Source organism: Gossypium arboreum, chromosome 9 (assembly GCF_025698485.1).
Source record: "Gossypium arboreum isolate Shixiya-1 chromosome 9, ASM2569848v2, whole genome shotgun sequence".
NCBI lineage: Eukaryota > Viridiplantae > Streptophyta > Magnoliopsida > Malvales > Malvaceae > Gossypium > Gossypium arboreum.
In genome coordinates this window covers 61,030,384-61,050,141 of record NC_069078.1, presented here as the reverse complement: position 1 = coordinate 61,050,141, position 19,758 = coordinate 61,030,384, and the positions used below count along the sequence as shown (strand labels likewise).

The following is a 19,758-nucleotide window of genomic DNA, read 5'->3' as shown; positions in this document are numbered from 1 at the left end:
CACAAGAAGCTTCAAGGAACTTTCTTTAAAATTCTGGAATTTTTCAGCTAACTATTCAACTACCCTAAAAGCCTATTCGGCTATCCTATGTAATTACCTATAAATTTCAGTTCATTTCACCTTGTAAAGGACTTTTTCCATTTTTATGATTGAAATTAAGTATTTTGTGAGATTAACTTCTCTCAATTCGTAGACAAATACTCTATTGACATATCTACATAGCTAGTGGCGTCAACCTAGTTCTTTTAAGCTAAACTCATCGCCTTAGTTGTGTGGCGTTCGAACCCTTATACCAAGGTTCCTATCTTCCATAGATAGTAGGTCGAGGTTTCTATCCTTCTTTCACCAAGTCATCTTAAGAACGTTTAAGTTTTGGGTTAGCACTTTAATATAGTGTTGGTTCACTCTTGTTTCTTAAGTTTCTCTCGAATTCCATTTTCTATCTAAATCGAACCCTTAAAATCATCTTACCAACTTCTTTGTTAACCATACCAAAATGCATTAAACCAACTTAACCACTTTGAACCTAATTTAATCTTCAAATTCCATAACTTAGCCAATTACCAGCTTACCTTTATTCGACGAATGAGACTTCATCATTAGACGATCGAGCAACAAAGCGACTCAACTCATTAAACAGAGCTAGATCACATCATTTGGTATCAAAGCTACCCAAAACGAGAAGTACGAATGTTCAGAACAACCCCGAATTAGGTTTGTTAAAAAATTTCAAAAAAAATTTGTGAATTGAGATTTTTGCGTTGTAATTCTTCTTTTGTACTTGAAAAAAAAAACAAAAAAAAGAAAAAAGAAAGAGTTTGTTTAATTCTTTGCTATTCAAAATTCCGAAGTCTCTCGAAATGTTGTAAAGTTTGAATTCAACATTTTTAGTTCTCGATCATTCGCCTTTTTCATTATCCCTATTTACCTTTCATGCCACACTCTTTAACCAATTTAATTTTCTTTCAGCCAATTTACACCGAAAACAACATTACCCTTGTTACCCATTTGAAGTCGATCCTCTAGACTAGAGATAAAGTCTCATCGAGTCTTATACGAAATCATGAGAGAAGAAACAAGTAGAAAAATGCACGAATATGTGAGCACATTAGAGATGAGGTAAAAGTTGAAAGAGTGTAAACACGAGTGTGAGTGACATCTATTCTTTCTTTCTGAGTGATCATGAGATTTTTGTGATGAGGATAAAGAATTATGTTAAGGATCCCTGAACGCAATATGGCGAATGAAGGCATTCGACAACCAATAAGGAATGTTGCCCACGGATGAGGTGGAGTACCTGATTTAGAACAACAAGCCCTCTTGCGGGAGTTTCAATGAATGCTTAGAAATGAACTCGAACCCATCAATAAATGTTTGGATCTAGTCGAGGAGAGGGGACAACGGGAAAGAACGCCCAAAGTCCAAGACAAGAGCAGGGACGAACAAGACTCCATGATGATGATCTATACGACCCAAGTGAGGTGGAGAGTGGCCAAGCATCAAACCAAAGCGATCAATGATGTGGTCAAAGGAATCGAGGTCCTAGGGAACGAGGACGTGTTGATGATGACTTGAAAAGTATGAAGCTGTCTATACCTCCATTCCAAGGCAAGTCTGACCCGAAGGCATACGTAGAATGGGTAAAGAAGATATAGTTGGTCTTTGAGTGCCACAACTACTCGGAGAGTAAAAAGGTGAAATTAGCGGTGGTTGAGTTTTCCAACTATGTCATGATCTGGTGGGATCAATTAACCACGAGTCGGAGAAGGAATTGGGAGCGGCCAATATCCACTTGGGCCTAGATGAAAGCCGTAATGCGTAAGAGAATTATTCCTTCCTACTATCATCGTGAACTTTATCAGAAACTTGAAAACTTTATGTAAGGTAATCGAAGCGTGGATGACTATTTCAAAGAAATGGAGATTGCCATGATCCGTGCGGATGTGGAGGAAGATAGAGAGGAGAGAATAACTAGATTTTTAGCCGGTCTCAACCGCGACATCACCAACGTGGTGGAGCTTCAACATTATGTTGAAGTAGTTAACATAGTGCACGTTTCCATAAAGGTAGAGAAACAACTAAAGAAGAAAGGCTCCATCCGCACCTATCCCAATACCAATACCGTTGCAAAATGGGGAAAAGACACGGGTAAAAAATATCTACCAAACTATACGAAGGACCAAGCTGTGGCCAAGCCTAACAAGCCTATCGGTGAAACTAGAAAGGGTAAGGAAGTAGCCTTTCCAAACTAATCGAGGGATATCAAATGCTTTAAATGTTTAGGGAGGGGGCACATCGCCAGCAAATGCCTTAATTAAAGTAACATGGTTGTTAGATCCAATGGTGAAATTGAGTAGGAAGAAGAAGAAGATGAAGAATCTGACGCATCCGCCGACGAGGAGGAAGAACTTAAGTATACTGTTGATTGCGAAATTCTCGTTATTAAACGAAGTCTAAGCCTTCAAAGCATTGAGAATGAACAACAAAGAGAGAATATCTTCTATACACGTTGCCATGTCCAAGGCAATGTGTGTAGTTTGATCGTGGATGGTGGAAGTTGCACGAACGTAGCTAGTTCTTGATAGTGGAAAAAGTCAGTTTGCCAATAACTAAGCATCCTCATCCCTACAAACTTTAATGGCTCAATAACGGTGGGAAATTGAAGGTGACCAAACAAGTCTTAGTATCCTTTTCCATCAGCAAGTACGATAACAAGGTTTTTTATGACGTGGTGCCTATCCATGCCGGACATCTATTGTTGGGGCGCCCGTGGCAATTTGATCGCAAGTTTATCCATGATGGCTATATAAATCGCTACACCTTCAAACACCTCAGGAAAAATGTGACTTTGGTACCATTGACGCCAAGACAAGTTTATGAGGACCTATTGAAGTTATGAGATTCCATTGAGAAATTTAGAGAGAGTGGACAAAAAGAAAAGAGTGAAAAAGATAGTGAAAAGAAAAGTGAGAAAAAGAAAGGTAAACAAGTGAACAAACCGAGAGAAAAGAGCAATGAGTGTGAAAACAAAACGAGTGAGGGAAAAGAGTTCAGCAAAATAAATGTTTATGCAAAAGAGAGTGATATTCGAAAGTCCTATTTGTTGGAGCAATCGGTTCTTGTACTTATGTACAAGGAAGCCCTTTTGGAAACTAACGACTTGGATCAAAATCTCCCTTTTTCGATTGTTTCTCTTTTTCAGGAATTTGATGATGTGTTTCCAGATGAAGTTCTTAGTGAGTTGCCACCCATTCGAGGGATTAAACACCAAGTCGACTTCATTCTCAGAGCTTGCATCCCGAATTGCCTAGCATACCTTAGTAACCCTGAGGAAACCAAAGAGTTGTAAAGGCAAGTGAACGAGCTTATAGAGAAGAGGTATATACGAGAAAGCCACAGTCCTTGCGTCGTACCAATATTATTGGTGCCAAAGAAAGAAGGAATGTGGCGTATGTACGTGGACTGCCGCGCGGTAAAAAAGATAACTATTTAGTACTGACACCCAATACCGCGTCTAGATGATATGTTGGATGAGTTAAGTGGTGCGCAATTTTTTTCCAAGATCGACCTTAAGAGCGGGTATCACCAAATTCAAATGCGTGAAGGTGACGAGTGGAAAACTGTATTTAAGACGAAACATTGTTTGTACGAGTGGTTGGTCATGCCGTTCAGCCTAACCAATGCCCCAACACCTTCATGGGACTTATGAATCATGTCTTACGTTCTTTCATTGGAAAATTGTGTTGTTTATTTTGATGATATACTTATTTATAGTAAATCATTAGATGATCATGTGCTACATTTGAAAGCTATTTTGGAAGTCCTTCTAAAAGAAACTTTGTATGCTAACCTTAAGAAACGCACCTTTTACACTAACAAGGTTGTTTTCTTAGGTTTTGTAGTCAGTTCGGAGGGAATTATGATAGACCAAGACAGGGCGAAAGCAATCGAAGAATGGCCTAGACCAATGAGCATAAACCAAGTGAGGAGCTTCCACGGCTTGGCGAGCTTTTATCGGTGATTCTTCCTGAACTTTAGTACTTTGGCCGCACCTTTAACTAGTGTGATCAAGAAGTCTTCAGCTTTTCATTGGGATAAAGAACAAGAGAAATCCTTTAACTTTATTAAATATTGTTTAACTAATGCACCTTTGCTTGTGTTTCCTGACTTTTCTAAAATGTTAGAAATTGAATGTGATGCATCAGGTGTCGGGATAGGAGCCATGCCAACTCAAGACGGGAGACCCGTGGCCTATTTTAGTGAGAAATTGAGTGGAGCCCCATTAACCTACCCGACATATGACAAAGAGATGTACTCTCTGATTCGAGCCTTAAAAATGTGGCAGCACTATTTGTGGCCCAAGGAGTTTGTAATCCATTTGGACCATGAAACGTGAAGCATCTAAGGGCCAAACTAAATTGAACAAGCAACATGCTAAGTGGGTAGAATTCTTAGAATCTTTTCCTTATATTATAGAGTACAAGAAAGGTAAGGAAAATATAATGGCTGATGCGTTGTCAAGACGATATACTCTTTTATATTATTTGGACTCTAAATTGCTTGGATTTATTTTCTTGAAAGATTTGTATGATGCTGAAGTTAAATTTGGGGAAATTTATAAATCTTGTGAAAATGTCACTATTGATAAGTTTTACAGATGTGATGGCTTTTTCTTTCGAGAAGGCAAGCTTTGCGTTCCACAAGGTTCGATTCAAAACTTGCTGGTGAGTGAGGCACATAGTGGTCGCCTCATGGGCCATTTCGGAGTAGCCAAGACCTTGGCCATGCTCTAAGAGCATTTTTTTTGGCCCAGGATGAAGAGGGATGTCGAGAAAGTTTGCGCCTGAGGCGTTACATGCAAGAAAGCAAAGTCCAAGATGAACCTACATGGACTATACACGCCACTACCAATACGCGAAGTACCTTGGGTCAAACTTTCCATGGACTTTGTTCTTAGCTTACCGAGAACTAAAATTGGAAAAGATTCAATCTTTGTTATTGTAGATAGATTTTCTAAGATGTCTCATTGTATAGCTTGTACGGAAACTAATGATGCCGTTAATGTTGCTAATTTGTTCTTTAGGGAAGTTGTTAGGTTGCATGGATCCTGAGAACAATTGTTTCTGATCGAGACTCAAAATTCCTTAGTCACTTCTGGAGGTCGTTGTGGGGAAAGCTAGGAATGAAACACTGTTCTCAATAACTTGTCACCCCCAAAACGGATGGTCAAACGGAGGTGGTGAATCGCGTTTTGTCTACCTTGCTGCAAGCTATCATTCGAAAGAACCTTAAGTCATGGGAGGAGTGTTTGTCGCATATCGAGTTTGCTTATAATAGATCTGTTCATTCAGTGACTAAACATTCACCTTTCGAAATAGTTTATGGTTTCAACCCTTTGACTCCCCTTGATTTAATCCCTTTACCTAATGATCAGCTTGTTCATGTAGATGCTAAACGGAAGGCTGAGTATGTGAAGTAACTACACCAAAAAGTGAGGACCAACATTGAGGCGAGGACTGAACAATACATGCACAAGGCTAACAAAGGAAGGAAGCAAATCATGTTTGAGCCCGAAGATTAGGTTTGGGTTCACATAAGGAAAGAACGGTTTCCAGCTCAACGGAGGTCAAAATTATTACCGAGAGGAGATGGACCCTTCCAAGTGTTGGAACGAATTAACGAGAATTCTTACAAGCTCGACCTTCAGGGTGAGTACAACATAAGCGTGAACTATAACGTGGCTGATTTATCTCCTTTTAATGTAGGCGATGATTTGGGGACAAATTACTTCAAAGAGGGGGGAATGATATGGCCAAGTCCCAAGGTTTGTCGAAAGCTGACATGAACCCACTCGAGCTACCTTTAGGTCCGATAACCCGAGCTCGGGCTAAGAGGTTCAAAGACGCAACAACAGCCTTAGTTGATAGAGTTTGGGGTGAAACTGTTGCTGGCCTTCTTGAAAGCTCTTGGACTAGCAATCTGAGCAAGCCTTGCAATCTTCTTCAAGCTCAACCAGCTTAGTCTTAGCTCAATGAGCTCGTTTTTAGCTTACTTTAGCTTGCATTTATTTTTGCTAGAATAAGATATTTAATTTGTCTTTAGTTAAATTAGGTATTTAGTTTTAGTTTTTAATTTGTCATAATCTGGACAATATAATTAATTAAGTGTTATAATTATTTCCTAATTAAGTACTTAATTAATTATGTGTTTTAATGTGTCTTAATCTATTACAATGTTTAAATATGCCTGGCCAAAATTATGGAGCAGGTTTAATGTGTCCTATGCTTCCAATTAATTTGTCTAAAAAGGAATTTAATTTGCTGATTTAATTGGTGCAGGTACACTCCCCTTCAACGACATAGGTGCATATATGGATTAATGATGGTGTGCTGCTGTTTGGTGTTTCCCAAGTGACTATTCAGGCAAGCCCTTCAACTCTCCAAGATGGTTGATTGGCTGCTTAAGGCAAGTTAAAGGCTTTTCACACCAGCTGATTGTTCCTTTCACACCAAAGGCTATTTGGTTTTACTTGTTCACATTTAAATGACCATTCAACTTAGCTTGTTCACACCACATGACTCATGAAATGACCTAAGCAGCTCATAAATTCTCAATTCTATTCGGCTGAACCAAGCAACTTAATTAATGACATTCAAGCACCATGGCTGAACCTACTTAGTGCATTTCAGCTCCCAATCATTCCATTAATTTTTCAGCTAAATTAAGGCATCTAGAAGCTGCCCATTGTCGTTTTCCATACACAAGAAGCTTCATGTAACTTTATTTAAAATTCAGGAATTTTTCAGCCAACTATTCATGTAACGACTCGAATTTTAAGGTTATCAGAAAAATGTATTTTCGGGTCTCCGTTTCTGAAAAATGGATTAGTAAATAATTATTAAAAATATTTATGAAGTTAGTCGAGTGGTTAATTAGAGTTTAATGAAGTAAATTTAGCTTAATTAAGGATAAATGGATAAAAAGATTAAATTGAATGAAGTGTGAAAGTTTAATTATAGAATAAAGAAAATTGAGGGGATTAAATAAGCAAAAAAGCCAAAGTGAGTGCCAAGTGTGTGATAAAAATAAAATACATGTGTGATAAATAATGTACATACATTTGTAATACATGTATGTATTTACTTATTATTTAAGTAAGTATTAATGTATTTATTATTATTAAATTAATATTATATGATAAATAAATAAAAGAAAGACAAGTGTATGAAAATGATTTGATATAAGTGTAGAAATAAAAATATACACATTTGTAATACAAGTATTTGATAATAAATAGATATTTATTTAAATATTAAATTATTGCTATAATTATTAATTAATATTAATATTATATTATATTATTAAATAAATTAAAATAGTGACAAATGTGTAGTAATTATAAAATGTATGTGTAATAAATTGAACACATACATTTGTAATATGTATATTTAATTATTAGTAGATATTTATTATTTATAAAAGATATTTATTAATTAAAATAATTATATTATAAGATTTTTATGTAATAAATATATTAAATTATGACAAGTGTGTGGATAATAAATGGATACAAATGTAAAATAAATATTTGATATTGATTAGATATTTATTAAGTTAGCATATTATATATATATATATATATATATATATAAAGTAAAACAAAAGAAAAGAAATGAAGAAAAAAAGAGATAGAAAAGAAACAGAATGAAACGAAACAGAGAGCAAGGAAGGAAAGAAAAGAAAGAAAGGGAGAAAAGGGAAATTTTGAGATTTCAAGGTTTGAAAGTTTAATTGGTAAGTCAATTTAGCCATTTTTACTTAATTTTGATGTTTTAGAAGCTTTGGAACAAGATTTTGATGAAATTAAGTTGATATTTTGAAAGTTATTAGATTTCTAGATAATGTTCATGTTGAGTAAAATGATGAATTAAGGGCTAAATTGATAGAAATTCAAGTTAAAAATGAAATAAGGATTGAATTGTAAAGTGATTCATAAGTTTTATCTTTAAGGACTAAATTGAAAGAATTTCAAAATTATGGTTTTATGATGAAAAATAGATAATTAGGTCTAAGTTTGGTTAAAAATTGAGTAGAAATAAAGTATGAATTAAGACAGAAAAGTAAGTGAATTTAGTTAGGATTAAATTGAAATTAAAAGTAGAAAATCAACATTTTGCACTAAGACTATTTTGGACAGCAGCAGTAGTCTAAGTTTGAAAAATCACCAAAAATTTTAGAAATTGAATTAGAGGATGAATAAAATATGGAATTAAATCTTATTGAGTCTAGTTTCTTATAGAAGAAACGGTATAAGAATTGAATTGTAAATTATGAGATATAATGAATTTTGTGAGACAAGGTCAGAATGAATTCAAGTTCCCCTGTTCTGACTTTGGAAAATTACAAAAAATTGGAGAAAAATAATTAGAGGCTTAAAGTTATAAGTTTAGAATCCCTAATGAGTCTATTTTCAGGAGAAATCAACGGGAATATTATCCGAGTTCTGTACTGTGAGATAATTATTTTTTAGTGAAGAAGGGTCGAAATTGTCAGACAGCAGAATAGGGGTGAATTTAAAGAATAAACTGTACTTAATGGCTAAACGAAAAATTCTAAAAATTTTAAGTCTAGTTTCAGGAGAAATTAGCAGATCTTAATTTAGAATTCTGTAACTCAAGATATAAATTAGTAATGTATTAATGATTATGAATTGTATTACTTTCGTAGTCAATGTGGTACCGGAAATCTCGGCTAAGAAAGGACAAGACAAAGTCAACGGGAGTTAGCTCAGAAACTACGGTTTGTATTTTTATAATCCGAACTTAATACTTAAATTGTTGGATTTATTATTTGATAAATATATGTAGTAGATGTTTTGAGATGATTATTTGAATTGGATTGAATATTGATTATATTGAATTGATTTATGAATAATATGAATGTTTGAATTGAAATGAATATTGATGTGGAAATTGAATAATAAATATTTTTCATATTGGAAAATATATGTAGTTGGAAGTGTGATGAAATTGATAGAAAATTGTGATTATTGTGAAATTTAATATTTATTAGTGAAAAGTGAATGAAATTATATTGAATTGAAAATATATAGTTAATTAATTAAAATATGAATTAATTGAAAACTGAAAAATGAATTAAATACCCTATTAACTAGTCGGACTAGTCGGATATAGTTGGCATGCCATAGGATGTGGAAGAGTACGGGTTTTGCCGGCTTACTGATCAGGCACTTATGTGTCGACTACTATTACTGTTATCGTTACTGTTACCGATTCGACACTTTATGTGTCGGATATTGTTATCTTATTCACGATTACTATTCTTTTTGGATTTGTTCCGATGAGGTACTCGTAATCTTTGTCGCCATCTTTATCTTGTTATTGTTCCGGCCGGCCGATGAGGCACTATGTGCCGTCTTGGTGTGTTGGTTGGATCTGTATCCGCTCGAGTTCGAGTCATGTTAATAGGGGTAAATAAAGGTATAAAATAACTGATTATTACTGAATAATTGATCGTTACGGATAATTGATCTTATTGGATATGAGATTCTTACTGAATAACTGAATATTACTGAATAATTGATCATTACTGAATAACTGATAGTCACAGAATGAATGACTGTTACTGAATAACTTAATTGTTACTGAATACCTGATTTTACTGAATAATTGACTGTTACTGGATAACCGATCAATTGATTGATACTGAATAACTGATTATTATTGAATAATTGATTGTTACCGAATAACCGATCATTCTTGAATAAATAATTGTTCTGATTGTTAATGAACATTACTGATTGATCAATTGCTATTGAAATTAATAAATGATTTGAAATTTAAAGTAAACCAAAATATTGGTTGGAAAGTGAATGTTTGAATACTCATTGAGTTTGAATACTCATTGAGTTTGAATAGTTCGATATATATATAAAATAATAAGTTTTATAATTGCTTAAGTGTTCAGATTATAGAAATACCACTGAGTGTATACTCAGCGTATGGTTTGTTTCCGTGCGCAGGTTAAGTTAAGGCTAGACTATTGAATCAGCATCCCAGGCTGATCCCGAATTCAATGAGGTAAAGTATGTTGAGTATTGATAATGGCATGTACCTATGATGTTTAATGAGAGTCATTTAGGTTGTAAAAGTATTGATGAAATAAGTAAATTATTGTTGGCAACGGTATATAGTATGAATTTTGAAATTTATTAAAAATTCGTAGTGATTCTAAATTAGTTCCAAATTGAATTTACTGTTCATATTGGACCACGGGGGCCCATTAAAGGGACGACATCTTAAAACTAGGATGAGTGTGAATATTTATTTTAATTAATGACCGGAATTGGATTGTACTAGTTGGTAATGTCTCGTAACCTTGTTTCGGCGACGGTATAGGGTTAGGGGACGTTACAATTCAGCTATCCTAAGAGCCTACTCGGCTATCCTATGTAATGCCTATAAATTTCGGCTCATTTCACCTTGTAAAGGACTTTTGCCATTTTTATGATTGAAATTAAGTATTTTGTGAGATTAACTTCTCTTAATTTTGTCCAAAGACTCTGTTGACTTATCTACGTAGCTAGTGGGTCAACCTAGTTCTTTTAAGCCGAACTCATCACCTTAGTTGTGTGGCGTTCGAACCTTTATACCAAGGTTCCTATCTTCCATAGATAGTTGGTCGAGGTTTCTATCCTTCTTTCACCAAGTCATCTTAAGAACGTTTAAGTTTCGGGTCAGCACTTTAATATAGTGTTGGTTCACTCTTTTTTCTTAAGTTTCTCTCAAATTTCATTTTCTATCCGAACCGAACCCTTAACATCATCTTACCAACTTCTTTGTTAACCATACCAAAACGCATAAAACCAACTTAACCACTTTGAACCTAATTTGATCTTCGAATTCCATAACTTAGCCAATTACCAGCTTACCTTTATTCGACGAATGAGACTTCATCGTTAGATGATCGGGCAACAAAGCGACTCGACTCATTAAACCGAGGCTAGATCGCATCGATAATTACTCTAATAAGTAGGGGTGAGCGTTCAATTGAATCGAGTCGAATCGAGTGGAAACATTTCAAGTTAATTGAGTTGACGAGTCCTATTTTATCATCCTAATTCGATCTAATTTTTTTCGAATTGAGTCGAGAGAAATGAAATTCAAGTTGAGTTGAATCGAGTCAAGTGAAATTGTTTGAGTAAAATTAAAAAATTAAGAATGTCAAATTAGAATCTTGTTATAATATAACTAATTCCATATCGAGCACATAAATTTGAAGCCATATATATTTGAAAACTTTTTCAAAGTAAAATAAGAAAACAAAAATAATATAGATATTTTAGTATGATAACTTCAATCATTAATTAATTTATTTAGATCTCAAAATTATTATTTTAAATTTTTTAACTTTATTTATATATTCTTTAGAATTTATTTTAAAATTTTATATTTTTAAGAAATATAAATTTTATTTTTTAATTTTAAAATTATTTTGAAAATTTAAAAATTAGTTTGAATTTTTTAATTTTGTTAAGAGAAACTAATTTATTCATTTTCAAAATTAATAGAAACCAAAAACTATTTATACTAACCTACTATTCAAATTATTAAAATTTAAATCACTTCTTTAAATTAATTCGAATAATTCAATTTAGTTAATTTGAAATTCAAATTATTTTTAGAATCACTATTATTAAGAAGCGGTAAATATCCACGTGGTTTCAAAGTTTTGTCATGCACCAGACAATCATACAAAATATCCACGAGGGGTCACCGCCCGACAACAAGTAACAATCGAAATTCTGGGCCAATCGCTAAACATTCACATCCACCGTCCGATCTTTCATCAAAATCTATGGTTCTCCATCAGTGGCTCAGAAACACCAAGAAAATCATACACCACCCCTTTCCCCCACAAAGTAAACTCCACTTACAAGCTTTTCTCAGCTTTATCTAAAGCTGATCCTTTTATTCTTTTGGAATCACTGATATAAAAATTTTTAATGATTACTTTTCATCTTAATTATAAATTTAATTATTTTTATAATAAATTAATAAAGAATAAGTATTATGATAACTATAATTTTACAAAATAAATTTCATATATTGATTTGTTTTGTGAAAAAAGTATTATACCAATCAACTAAGGAAATATTGTATGATATTAATATTCTGAATAATGAAATAATATTATTTTATAATACTAATGCTTTGGACTAAAATATAACGCTTATAATGAATATAAAAAGATAAATCCCAAAATTAAATATATTATCACAAATTTTTCAACTATAAAATAAAAAGGGTTTAAAAAGTTTAATATAAATATACACACAGGGTTAAACATCTTAGGGTGATCATAGAGAGAGAAGAGAGATATGGCGGCAGATAGGAGAGTTGGGGTTGCTGTGGATTTCTCTCCAAGCAGCAAGAATGCGTTGAAATGGGCTGTGGATAACATTATGCGGAAAGGGGATTATCTTATCCTTGTTGCCGTTCAACCTGAAGGTCATTATGAGGAAGGCGAGATGCAGCTTTGGGCAATCAGCGGTGGTTCACGTACATGCTCTTCTTCACTCTTTTTGATTTCTGATTGTTTCTCGAGAAAAGAATAAAAAAAAAAGTCTTAACTGATTTGATTGTGCTTCTTTTTTCTTTTTTTAATTACTGTTATTGTAGCACTTATCCCTTTAAGTGAGTTTTCTGATCCTGCGACCATGAAGAAGTATGGAGTAAAGCCTGACCCAGAAACTCTGGATATTGCTAACACTGCTGCTAAGCAAAAAGAAGTAATTTTTCTTCTCCCAAAATCCATGGAAATGGTCTTCATTTAGTTTCAGTTAGGTCTAATTATGCTCTTGATCCCTGTACTCTTTATATATCCTCTACTTTTAATTCCATTTGGTTCAATTCTGCACTTTTCTAAAGAAAACATATGAAAGTTTATATATTTTTTCCCTTGACAGTTGTGTTTGTTGTACTATTAAATCAAAAGAGTAGGGACTTGTAGCATAATTAGACTGTTCTAGTAATTGTTAATTATTAATAAATTGATATTATTTACTCAATTAATCATCAGGTCATGGTGGTGATGAAGATATACTGGGGTGATCCACGTGAGAAGTTATGCGAGGCCATTGATAACATCCCTCTTAGCTGCATGGTTGTAGGAAATAGAGGGCTTGGCACGCTTAAGAGGTGACAACGATTCATCAAATAATCTCTTGTTTCAATGTGTTAATTGAATCATCATTTGGAGATCAGCATGATAGAGTTGCCGACTGGTTTCATCCATCATACTCGAATTTGGGTCTGAGTTAAAGACGAGTTTGAGTCATATTCCAACATGCATTGCATACGAGTCAGCATCAAACACGAATACTTTTAAAAATGTGGAGAGTTGGACAAAATATATTATCATATCCCTAGATTTTATTTGTTCTTGAATTTGCTTTTCTTTCCTCTTCGGCTTTTTCAGGGCTATAATGGGCAGTGTGAGCAACTATGTGGTGAATAATGGTTCCTGCCCTGTTACTGTAGTGAAGCACCATGGCCATGACTGAGTGTTGTACTTGCTTTGATGACTTATTTGGCCTAGTATCTAGTTCTTGTATAGGCTGTTAAATAATGTTGTATGTAGGAAGTATGAGAAATAAGGGATATTTCAATAGAAATATTGCATTTCTAAGAAAAAGAAGAAGAGATTATGTAGTTTGTACAAGAAGCTCAAGTAATGAGCTTTTTTATTCTCTCTTTTTTTCTAAATCACATAATTTTTGTTTCCCACTCAATGAGCCGACTTCAGACTTCAGGGTCCCTTCCCATTATTTTTTTTGGGTTTCAAGTTTGTTTATAATAATCAATAAATAGGAATAACTTTTATGCTACATTTAAAAAAATAATTACGAAATAAAAAATGCAAAAAAAAAAGGATTTAAGATTACTTTTTAATAATATCTTGAAAGAGAAAAAGCACTAATCAAAAATAAAAAGTTACATGAAAAATAATATATTGAAAACTATAATTATTTTATTATATAAGCATTCGAATATTTAAAATGATTAATAAATATTTTTATTTAATAATCTAATAATATTATTTTCCTGGAAATTCAACACGTTTCCATTTCCTTTAATCATTATCTGAAGGACCACTAGCCCAAGTAGCCATGCTCAACCGTGGACTGTCGGGGCACGGAACTGGATGTACTCGGTTTTTTTTTTGAATATAAGTTTGAATTTGTAATTGTTTTTTTTTTCTGAACCCAATCATTTTCTTACAAATAAGATTATATTTAATTTATTATTTTAAAATTTTATGCATAAATTTATTATTTTAGTTTGATTTATGTAATTTCAATATTTGTTTAGAACAATGATTTAAACTTTATCTATTCTTTCTTCCCTTTGAATATTGTAAGGATAGAAAAATAATTCAATTTGTACAATCATATATATAAATTTGATTTTAGCTTAATTTTCATAAATCATTATGGCGACTCAAAAATTATAAAATTTCCTTATAACGTTTTTAAAATATAAAAAGTTATAATGGAATTCTTTTATATTTACTTCTTACATACACTTATAATTATATTTACATGAAATGAAATAATAAATTTTTAATTTTTAAAAATATATAATTCAACTAAAATTAAAATTTTATATATACAATTCAGTCCAAATTAAATTAAGACTATATATATATAATTACATAAAATTAAACTTCACTGTGTGTATTGCAACTGTCCGTTGACCACAATTTCAACTCCAAAATGAATTACCAAGCACAAACTTAAATTTGACTTAGTCCAATATACTTGAATGACTTGTTTAATGGTTTATGTATTAATAATTGTCAAAATACGTTTTTATATTAATATTTGAATATTTAAATATATTCAAATTTAATGTAAATTTAATTAAATAAGTTATCTGAACAAATTTAAAAATATAGTGTGTGAACGAAAGTGATTGTTATAGTACCAATAGAAGATGACATTACGACAATAACAAAACAAGAACACAATATGTTTATGCAATTTAATTTCTTAGTTTAGTGAGTAAATCTATTATTTTTCTACCTAAAACAACAAGTGATATACAACTTACCTCAAGTTTTTTTTGAAAACTTAGACTGTAAAACAAACAATAAACTTGTTTACACTCTCAATAATAAGTTCGTTAATGAACAGATAAGTGCCATGAACTCTCAATACAAAACCTATACAAGTCTATTCAAATATATAAAAGTTCGAGACTTACTAGCATACTAAGTCGATTATAATCAATTTACTTATAAAAAAAATGCAGCTAAAACAACATATACAATAAAATAAAAAAAAAGTTCAAGATAAAGTAAAATCGTTTGATATAAGTCTTCAAAGCAGTCATTATTCATTTTCAATAATTTAAAGGAATCTAATTGCTTAATCCGATCCAATCTAATCTTTCAAATAATTTGCTTCAAATGGATTAGAGATGATCATGGACTAGGCTGGGCCTCAACATAATTTTAGGCCGATTTTCTTAGCCTGATCCAAAAAATAGACTTAAAATTTTATGCAAACCTAACCCAGTCCTCTCGTATTAAAATTTCTTATATTATTATTTAAAAAAATTAAAATATAATATATCAAATAAACTAAAAAATTTAACACTAAGATATGTGCAACTTAGCAAGGAAATGCCTCTAAAATAGTAGTAAAATTAACAATAAAACAAGAGTTACAATAATATCCAAACAATAACAACAAAATAATAACGAAATAGTAGCAGAATAGCACCAAAATAACAACATGTTTAATTTTTTATTTTTTGTAAATTTAGGCCCAGCCGAGCTCAGGATAAAAAAAAAAGCTTACTTGAGGCTCGACCCGCTTATAAAACGGGCCTTGTTTTTTGCCTAAGTTCATTTTTTAAACCTATATTTTTACACAAACTATTTTAACTTTCGGTAGACCTTCAAGTAGGACCGAATAACCTGACTCATGATAAGGTCTAAAATGAATTTAATCTTTATAGATGGATAATCATATTTCCATGATATCAACATAATTTATAGCTCAAAAATTTTATTTTAAAAATTACCTATCCTAAAAATAACAAGTTAATAGAAAAAAAAAAAAACTCAACTCATCACAATGTTAACCATAACGACCATAGCACTTGCCTCAACAAAATTTATCATATTCCCTCAAATCCGTATATTTATAAACCATGTTATTATAATTTGTAATTAACAATGATTATTCTTACAAGTTAATCATTTATATGCACCAGACACCCATTAAAGTAAAGCTAGACAAAAATTCATCAAACATTGATTGCCCACGTGGAGGTCACCACCCGACAACAACAAAGAATCCGATACTTCTCAGACAATGTCTAAACTTTCACAATCACCGTCTTATCTCCATCGGTGGCTCAAAAAATGCCAAAATTCTTATGATAAAAAAAAAAAAAAGAAAAGGCGAAAAATCATACACCAACCCTTACCTCAAAAAGTAAACTCCATTACAAACTTTTCTTCAGTTTCTGGCCCTTTCTCTCTTTATCTAAAGTTGATGCCTTTCTATTCATTCCGACTCACTTGCTCGTATAAAATATAGGTCACTTTTCTTCTTTACATTATGCTTAATTATATTATATAATTTAATTATTTAATTATCAAATTTATATTTTAGATAAATTATTAATAAAGAGAATATGTGATGCATCATCGATGATCTATCCGGCTTAAATTCGGTATTTTAAACCCAAGATCGTAAACTCTAAGTTCGAGAGTTATTAATATATATTTATAATAGTTATAATAAAATTAATATTTAAATTTGTTTTAAAAAATTATTAGTATTTATTTTAAATCCTTCACAATTTTTATTTTATTTAATAATAATGTAGTATGGTATTATTTATAGACTATGCATGAGATTATGCATCAAATACTATTCTTTATTAATATCATTAAAAAGTTGTACTATTAATATAAATTAAAAAAACTCATATAATGAGGTTGAGTTGAATTTTTAAATAATAAATTAAAAAATGATTATTTTATAGCCAGAATTTTACGAAATAAATTTCACATTGTTTGAAAAAATTTATACAAGTTAACTAAGGAAATATTTAATGATCTTAATATTTTGAATTAAGACGTAATATTCTTTCATAATGTTAGTGCTTTGGACTAAAATAATTATATAAAAAGTAAATTTCAAAATGAAATTTATTCCCATAAAAATTCCAGCTATAAAAGGGTTTAAAAAGTTTAATATAGATATATATACACACAGGGCTAAGCATATTAGGGTGATCATAGAAAAAAGTAAAGACAGAGCGGAGAGATATGGCGGCTGATAGGAGAGTTGGGATTGCTGTTGATTTCTCTCCAAGCAGCAAGAATGCGTTGAAATGGGCTGTGGATAACGTTATCCGGAAAGGGGATCATCTTATCCTTGTTGCCGTTCGACCTGAAGGTCATTATGACGAAGGCGATCAGATACAGCTTTGGGAAGCCACCGGTTCACGTACATACTCTTCTTCCTCTAATTAATTTTTACCGTTTGTTTCTCGAGAAAAAAGAATCCAGGATAAGCTTAAAGAAATGACTTTTTTAATTTTACTATGTTAATGTAGCTTTAATCCCATTAAGTGAATTCTGTGATCCAATTATCATGAAGAGGTATGGAGTAAAGCCAGACCCTGAAACTTTGGATATTGTCACCACTGCTGCTAGGCAAACCCAAGTACTTTTCTTCTCCCCACAAAAATCCATGAAATTGAACTTAATTCATTTAGTTTCAGTTATTGTTAATTATTATTAGTAAGTTGATATATTTTACTCACAAATCATCAGATTGAGGTGCTGATGAAGATATACTGGGGTGATCCTCGTGAGAAGTTATGTGAGGCCATTGATACTATCCCTCTTAGCTGCATAATTGTAGGAAATAGAGGGCTTGGCACGCTTAAGAGGTCAACCTTTTTCATCAATTAATCTCTTCTTTCGTTTTTAGACTATGAGATTAAATTATATATTTTTACGAGAGGATATCAAACACTGATATTTTTTTCAAAGAAGTAAAGAGTCATAGCAACATATATTATCATATTCCGAGATTTTAATTTGTTTTTATTTTCAGGGCTATAATGGGCAGTGTAAGCAACTATGTAGTGAACAATGGTTCCTGTCCTGTTACTGTGGTGAAGCATCATGTTTAAGGATTGTTTTTCATTGCCTTTGAGGTTTTAAAAGTGTTTTCCCATAATAGAAGTAATAAGGAATAGTTGAGATATGTAGCTTGATTTATGTTTTATTGCATGGGATTGTATGTATGGAAGTAATTAAAGCTTTTGTTGAAGCTGAACACACTTCATCTTGTTGTATATTGAGATGGGTGTTTGTGTAAACTAGACTTACCAATTGAGTGATGTGAGAATAAATTGTGTAGGCAGTTTCTAAGAACTGCTGGTTCTACCACATCATAATTGTTGATAGACGGATATTGGTGTTAAAATTTTATAAAATTTTACGAGAATTTTTAAAAATTTTAACAAAACTTAATTGAAATTTTCAAAAAAGTTTAAGAGTTTAAGGAAAATTTTAAAAATTTATTGGGAAGCCAATGGCTCTACATCAAAGTATCAACTAGTCTAAATTTTGTTTCAGTCAAAATTTACTTGTGTTATTGTCCATTTCATCTAATTTTTGATTTGTAACAATTTGTGCCGGTTGGCACAAGATTTTGGTATTCGAAAATTAATTTTTAATTTTTTTATTTGAATTATTTTTATTTTTAAAATTATATATAAACATGACATATAATTATTAAATCAAATTATTGAATCTAATTAATAAATTTAAAATTCATATTTGTATATAAAATATTTTATTTGCCTATTAAAGTATATTTGTATGTTTATATAATATATCTATATTATTTATGAAGAGCTTAATTAAGTTTGTCTCACCCTTCAATCGAATCTCAACTCGGTTGCTAAGTCTATAATATTTATAAAGAGTTTGACTAAGTTGGTATCACTCTTCAATTAGGTCTCAGCTCAGTTGTTAAAGTACTAAAAGATCATTATATTTTAACAAAGAAACAAATATTATTTTGAGAATATTTTATAGTTTCATATAAAATCCAAATATATATATATATATATATATATATATATATATGATTTGAACTTAAGAGTTAAGACTCCATAACACTCGCTCTCTCAATCATTTCAGCCAAATACATATTTTATTTTTATATCAAGTTTTAACAAATTTATTATATAATTGTTTTCACATGCATCGCTAGTATGCCACAATGTAGTATTGTTAACATATTTAGATATTAAACTATAAGTATTTGAAGAGTGATCCACTTACATTAGTGTAAAACTCATATTGTTAACATATTTAGATATTAAACTATAAGTATTTGAAGAGTGATCCACTTACATTAGTGTAAAACTCAAGTAATTTTACATACTTTCATCGGTGTAAGCCTAAAATGACAGTACATCGAGTACAATATTAATGATTTGTGAAAACTGAACTAATTTTAATATTCATGTATCAAATTGCATAAAATCAAAGTTCATATATCAAATTGAATATTAAATCATAGTTCATGTATAACTTTGATATATTCCCTTAATTATGATATATTAAAATTTAGTCTCTGTACTTTAAAAGTTAAAAATTTAATTCTCATCTTTTTAATTTAAAATCTTAGTC

The 19,758-nt window shown here is 31.5% G+C and overlaps 2 protein-coding genes and 1 long non-coding RNA gene across 3 annotated transcripts; all 3 read left to right on the top strand.

Annotated features, from left to right (window-relative positions):
• The first annotated feature begins 7,661 nt into the window (after positions 1–7,661).
• Positions 7,662–10,255, top strand: LOC128280896 (uncharacterized). The gene is made up of 3 exons (XR_008271094.1): positions 7,662–7,794; positions 8,728–8,799; positions 10,043–10,255. It is a non-coding gene; the product is annotated as an uncharacterized LOC128280896 (long non-coding RNA).
• Positions 10,256–12,330: 2,075 nt separating this feature from the next.
• LOC108455740 (universal stress protein PHOS34-like) lies at positions 12,331–13,813 on the top strand. The gene is made up of 4 exons (XM_017754283.2): positions 12,331–12,581; positions 12,702–12,811; positions 13,102–13,220; positions 13,501–13,813. The coding sequence occupies exons 1-4, from the start codon at positions 12,401–12,403 to the stop codon at positions 13,583–13,585; spliced, it is 495 nt and encodes a 164-aa protein (XP_017609772.1). The 5' UTR covers positions 12,331–12,400; the 3' UTR covers positions 13,586–13,813.
• A 3,473-nt stretch (positions 13,814–17,286) lies between these two features.
• On the top strand, positions 17,287–18,504 carry LOC108455882 (universal stress protein PHOS32-like). The gene is made up of 4 exons (XM_017754453.2): positions 17,287–17,551; positions 17,661–17,770; positions 17,881–17,999; positions 18,167–18,504. Exons 1-4 carry the CDS (start codon positions 17,371–17,373, stop codon positions 18,243–18,245), a joined length of 489 nt encoding a protein of 162 aa, XP_017609942.1. The 5' UTR covers positions 17,287–17,370; the 3' UTR covers positions 18,246–18,504.
• Positions 18,505–19,758: the final 1,254 nt, after the last annotated feature.

What these genes read in the sequence shown, in the direction of transcription:
- LOC108455740 (XM_017754283.2), top strand. Translation starts at nt 12,401, where the DNA reads ATGGCGGCAGATAGGAGAGTTGGGGTTGCTGTGGATTTCTCTCCAAGC. An exon ending in GGCAATCAGCGGTGGTTCAC is followed by an intron (nt 12,582 to 12,701) that starts GTACATGCTCTT and finishes CTGTTATTGTAG; the next exon opens with CACTTATCCCTTTAAGTGAG. An exon ending in GGGCTTGGCACGCTTAAGAG is followed by an intron (nt 13,221 to 13,500) that starts GTGACAACGATT and finishes CGGCTTTTTCAG; the next exon opens with GGCTATAATGGGCAGTGTGA.
- LOC108455882 (XM_017754453.2), top strand. Translation starts at nt 17,371, where the DNA reads ATGGCGGCTGATAGGAGAGTTGGGATTGCTGTTGATTTCTCTCCAAGC. An exon ending in TTGGGAAGCCACCGGTTCAC is followed by an intron (nt 17,552 to 17,660) that starts GTACATACTCTT and finishes ATGTTAATGTAG; the next exon opens with CTTTAATCCCATTAAGTGAA. An exon ending in GGGCTTGGCACGCTTAAGAG is followed by an intron (nt 18,000 to 18,166) that starts GTCAACCTTTTT and finishes TTTTATTTTCAG; the next exon opens with GGCTATAATGGGCAGTGTAA.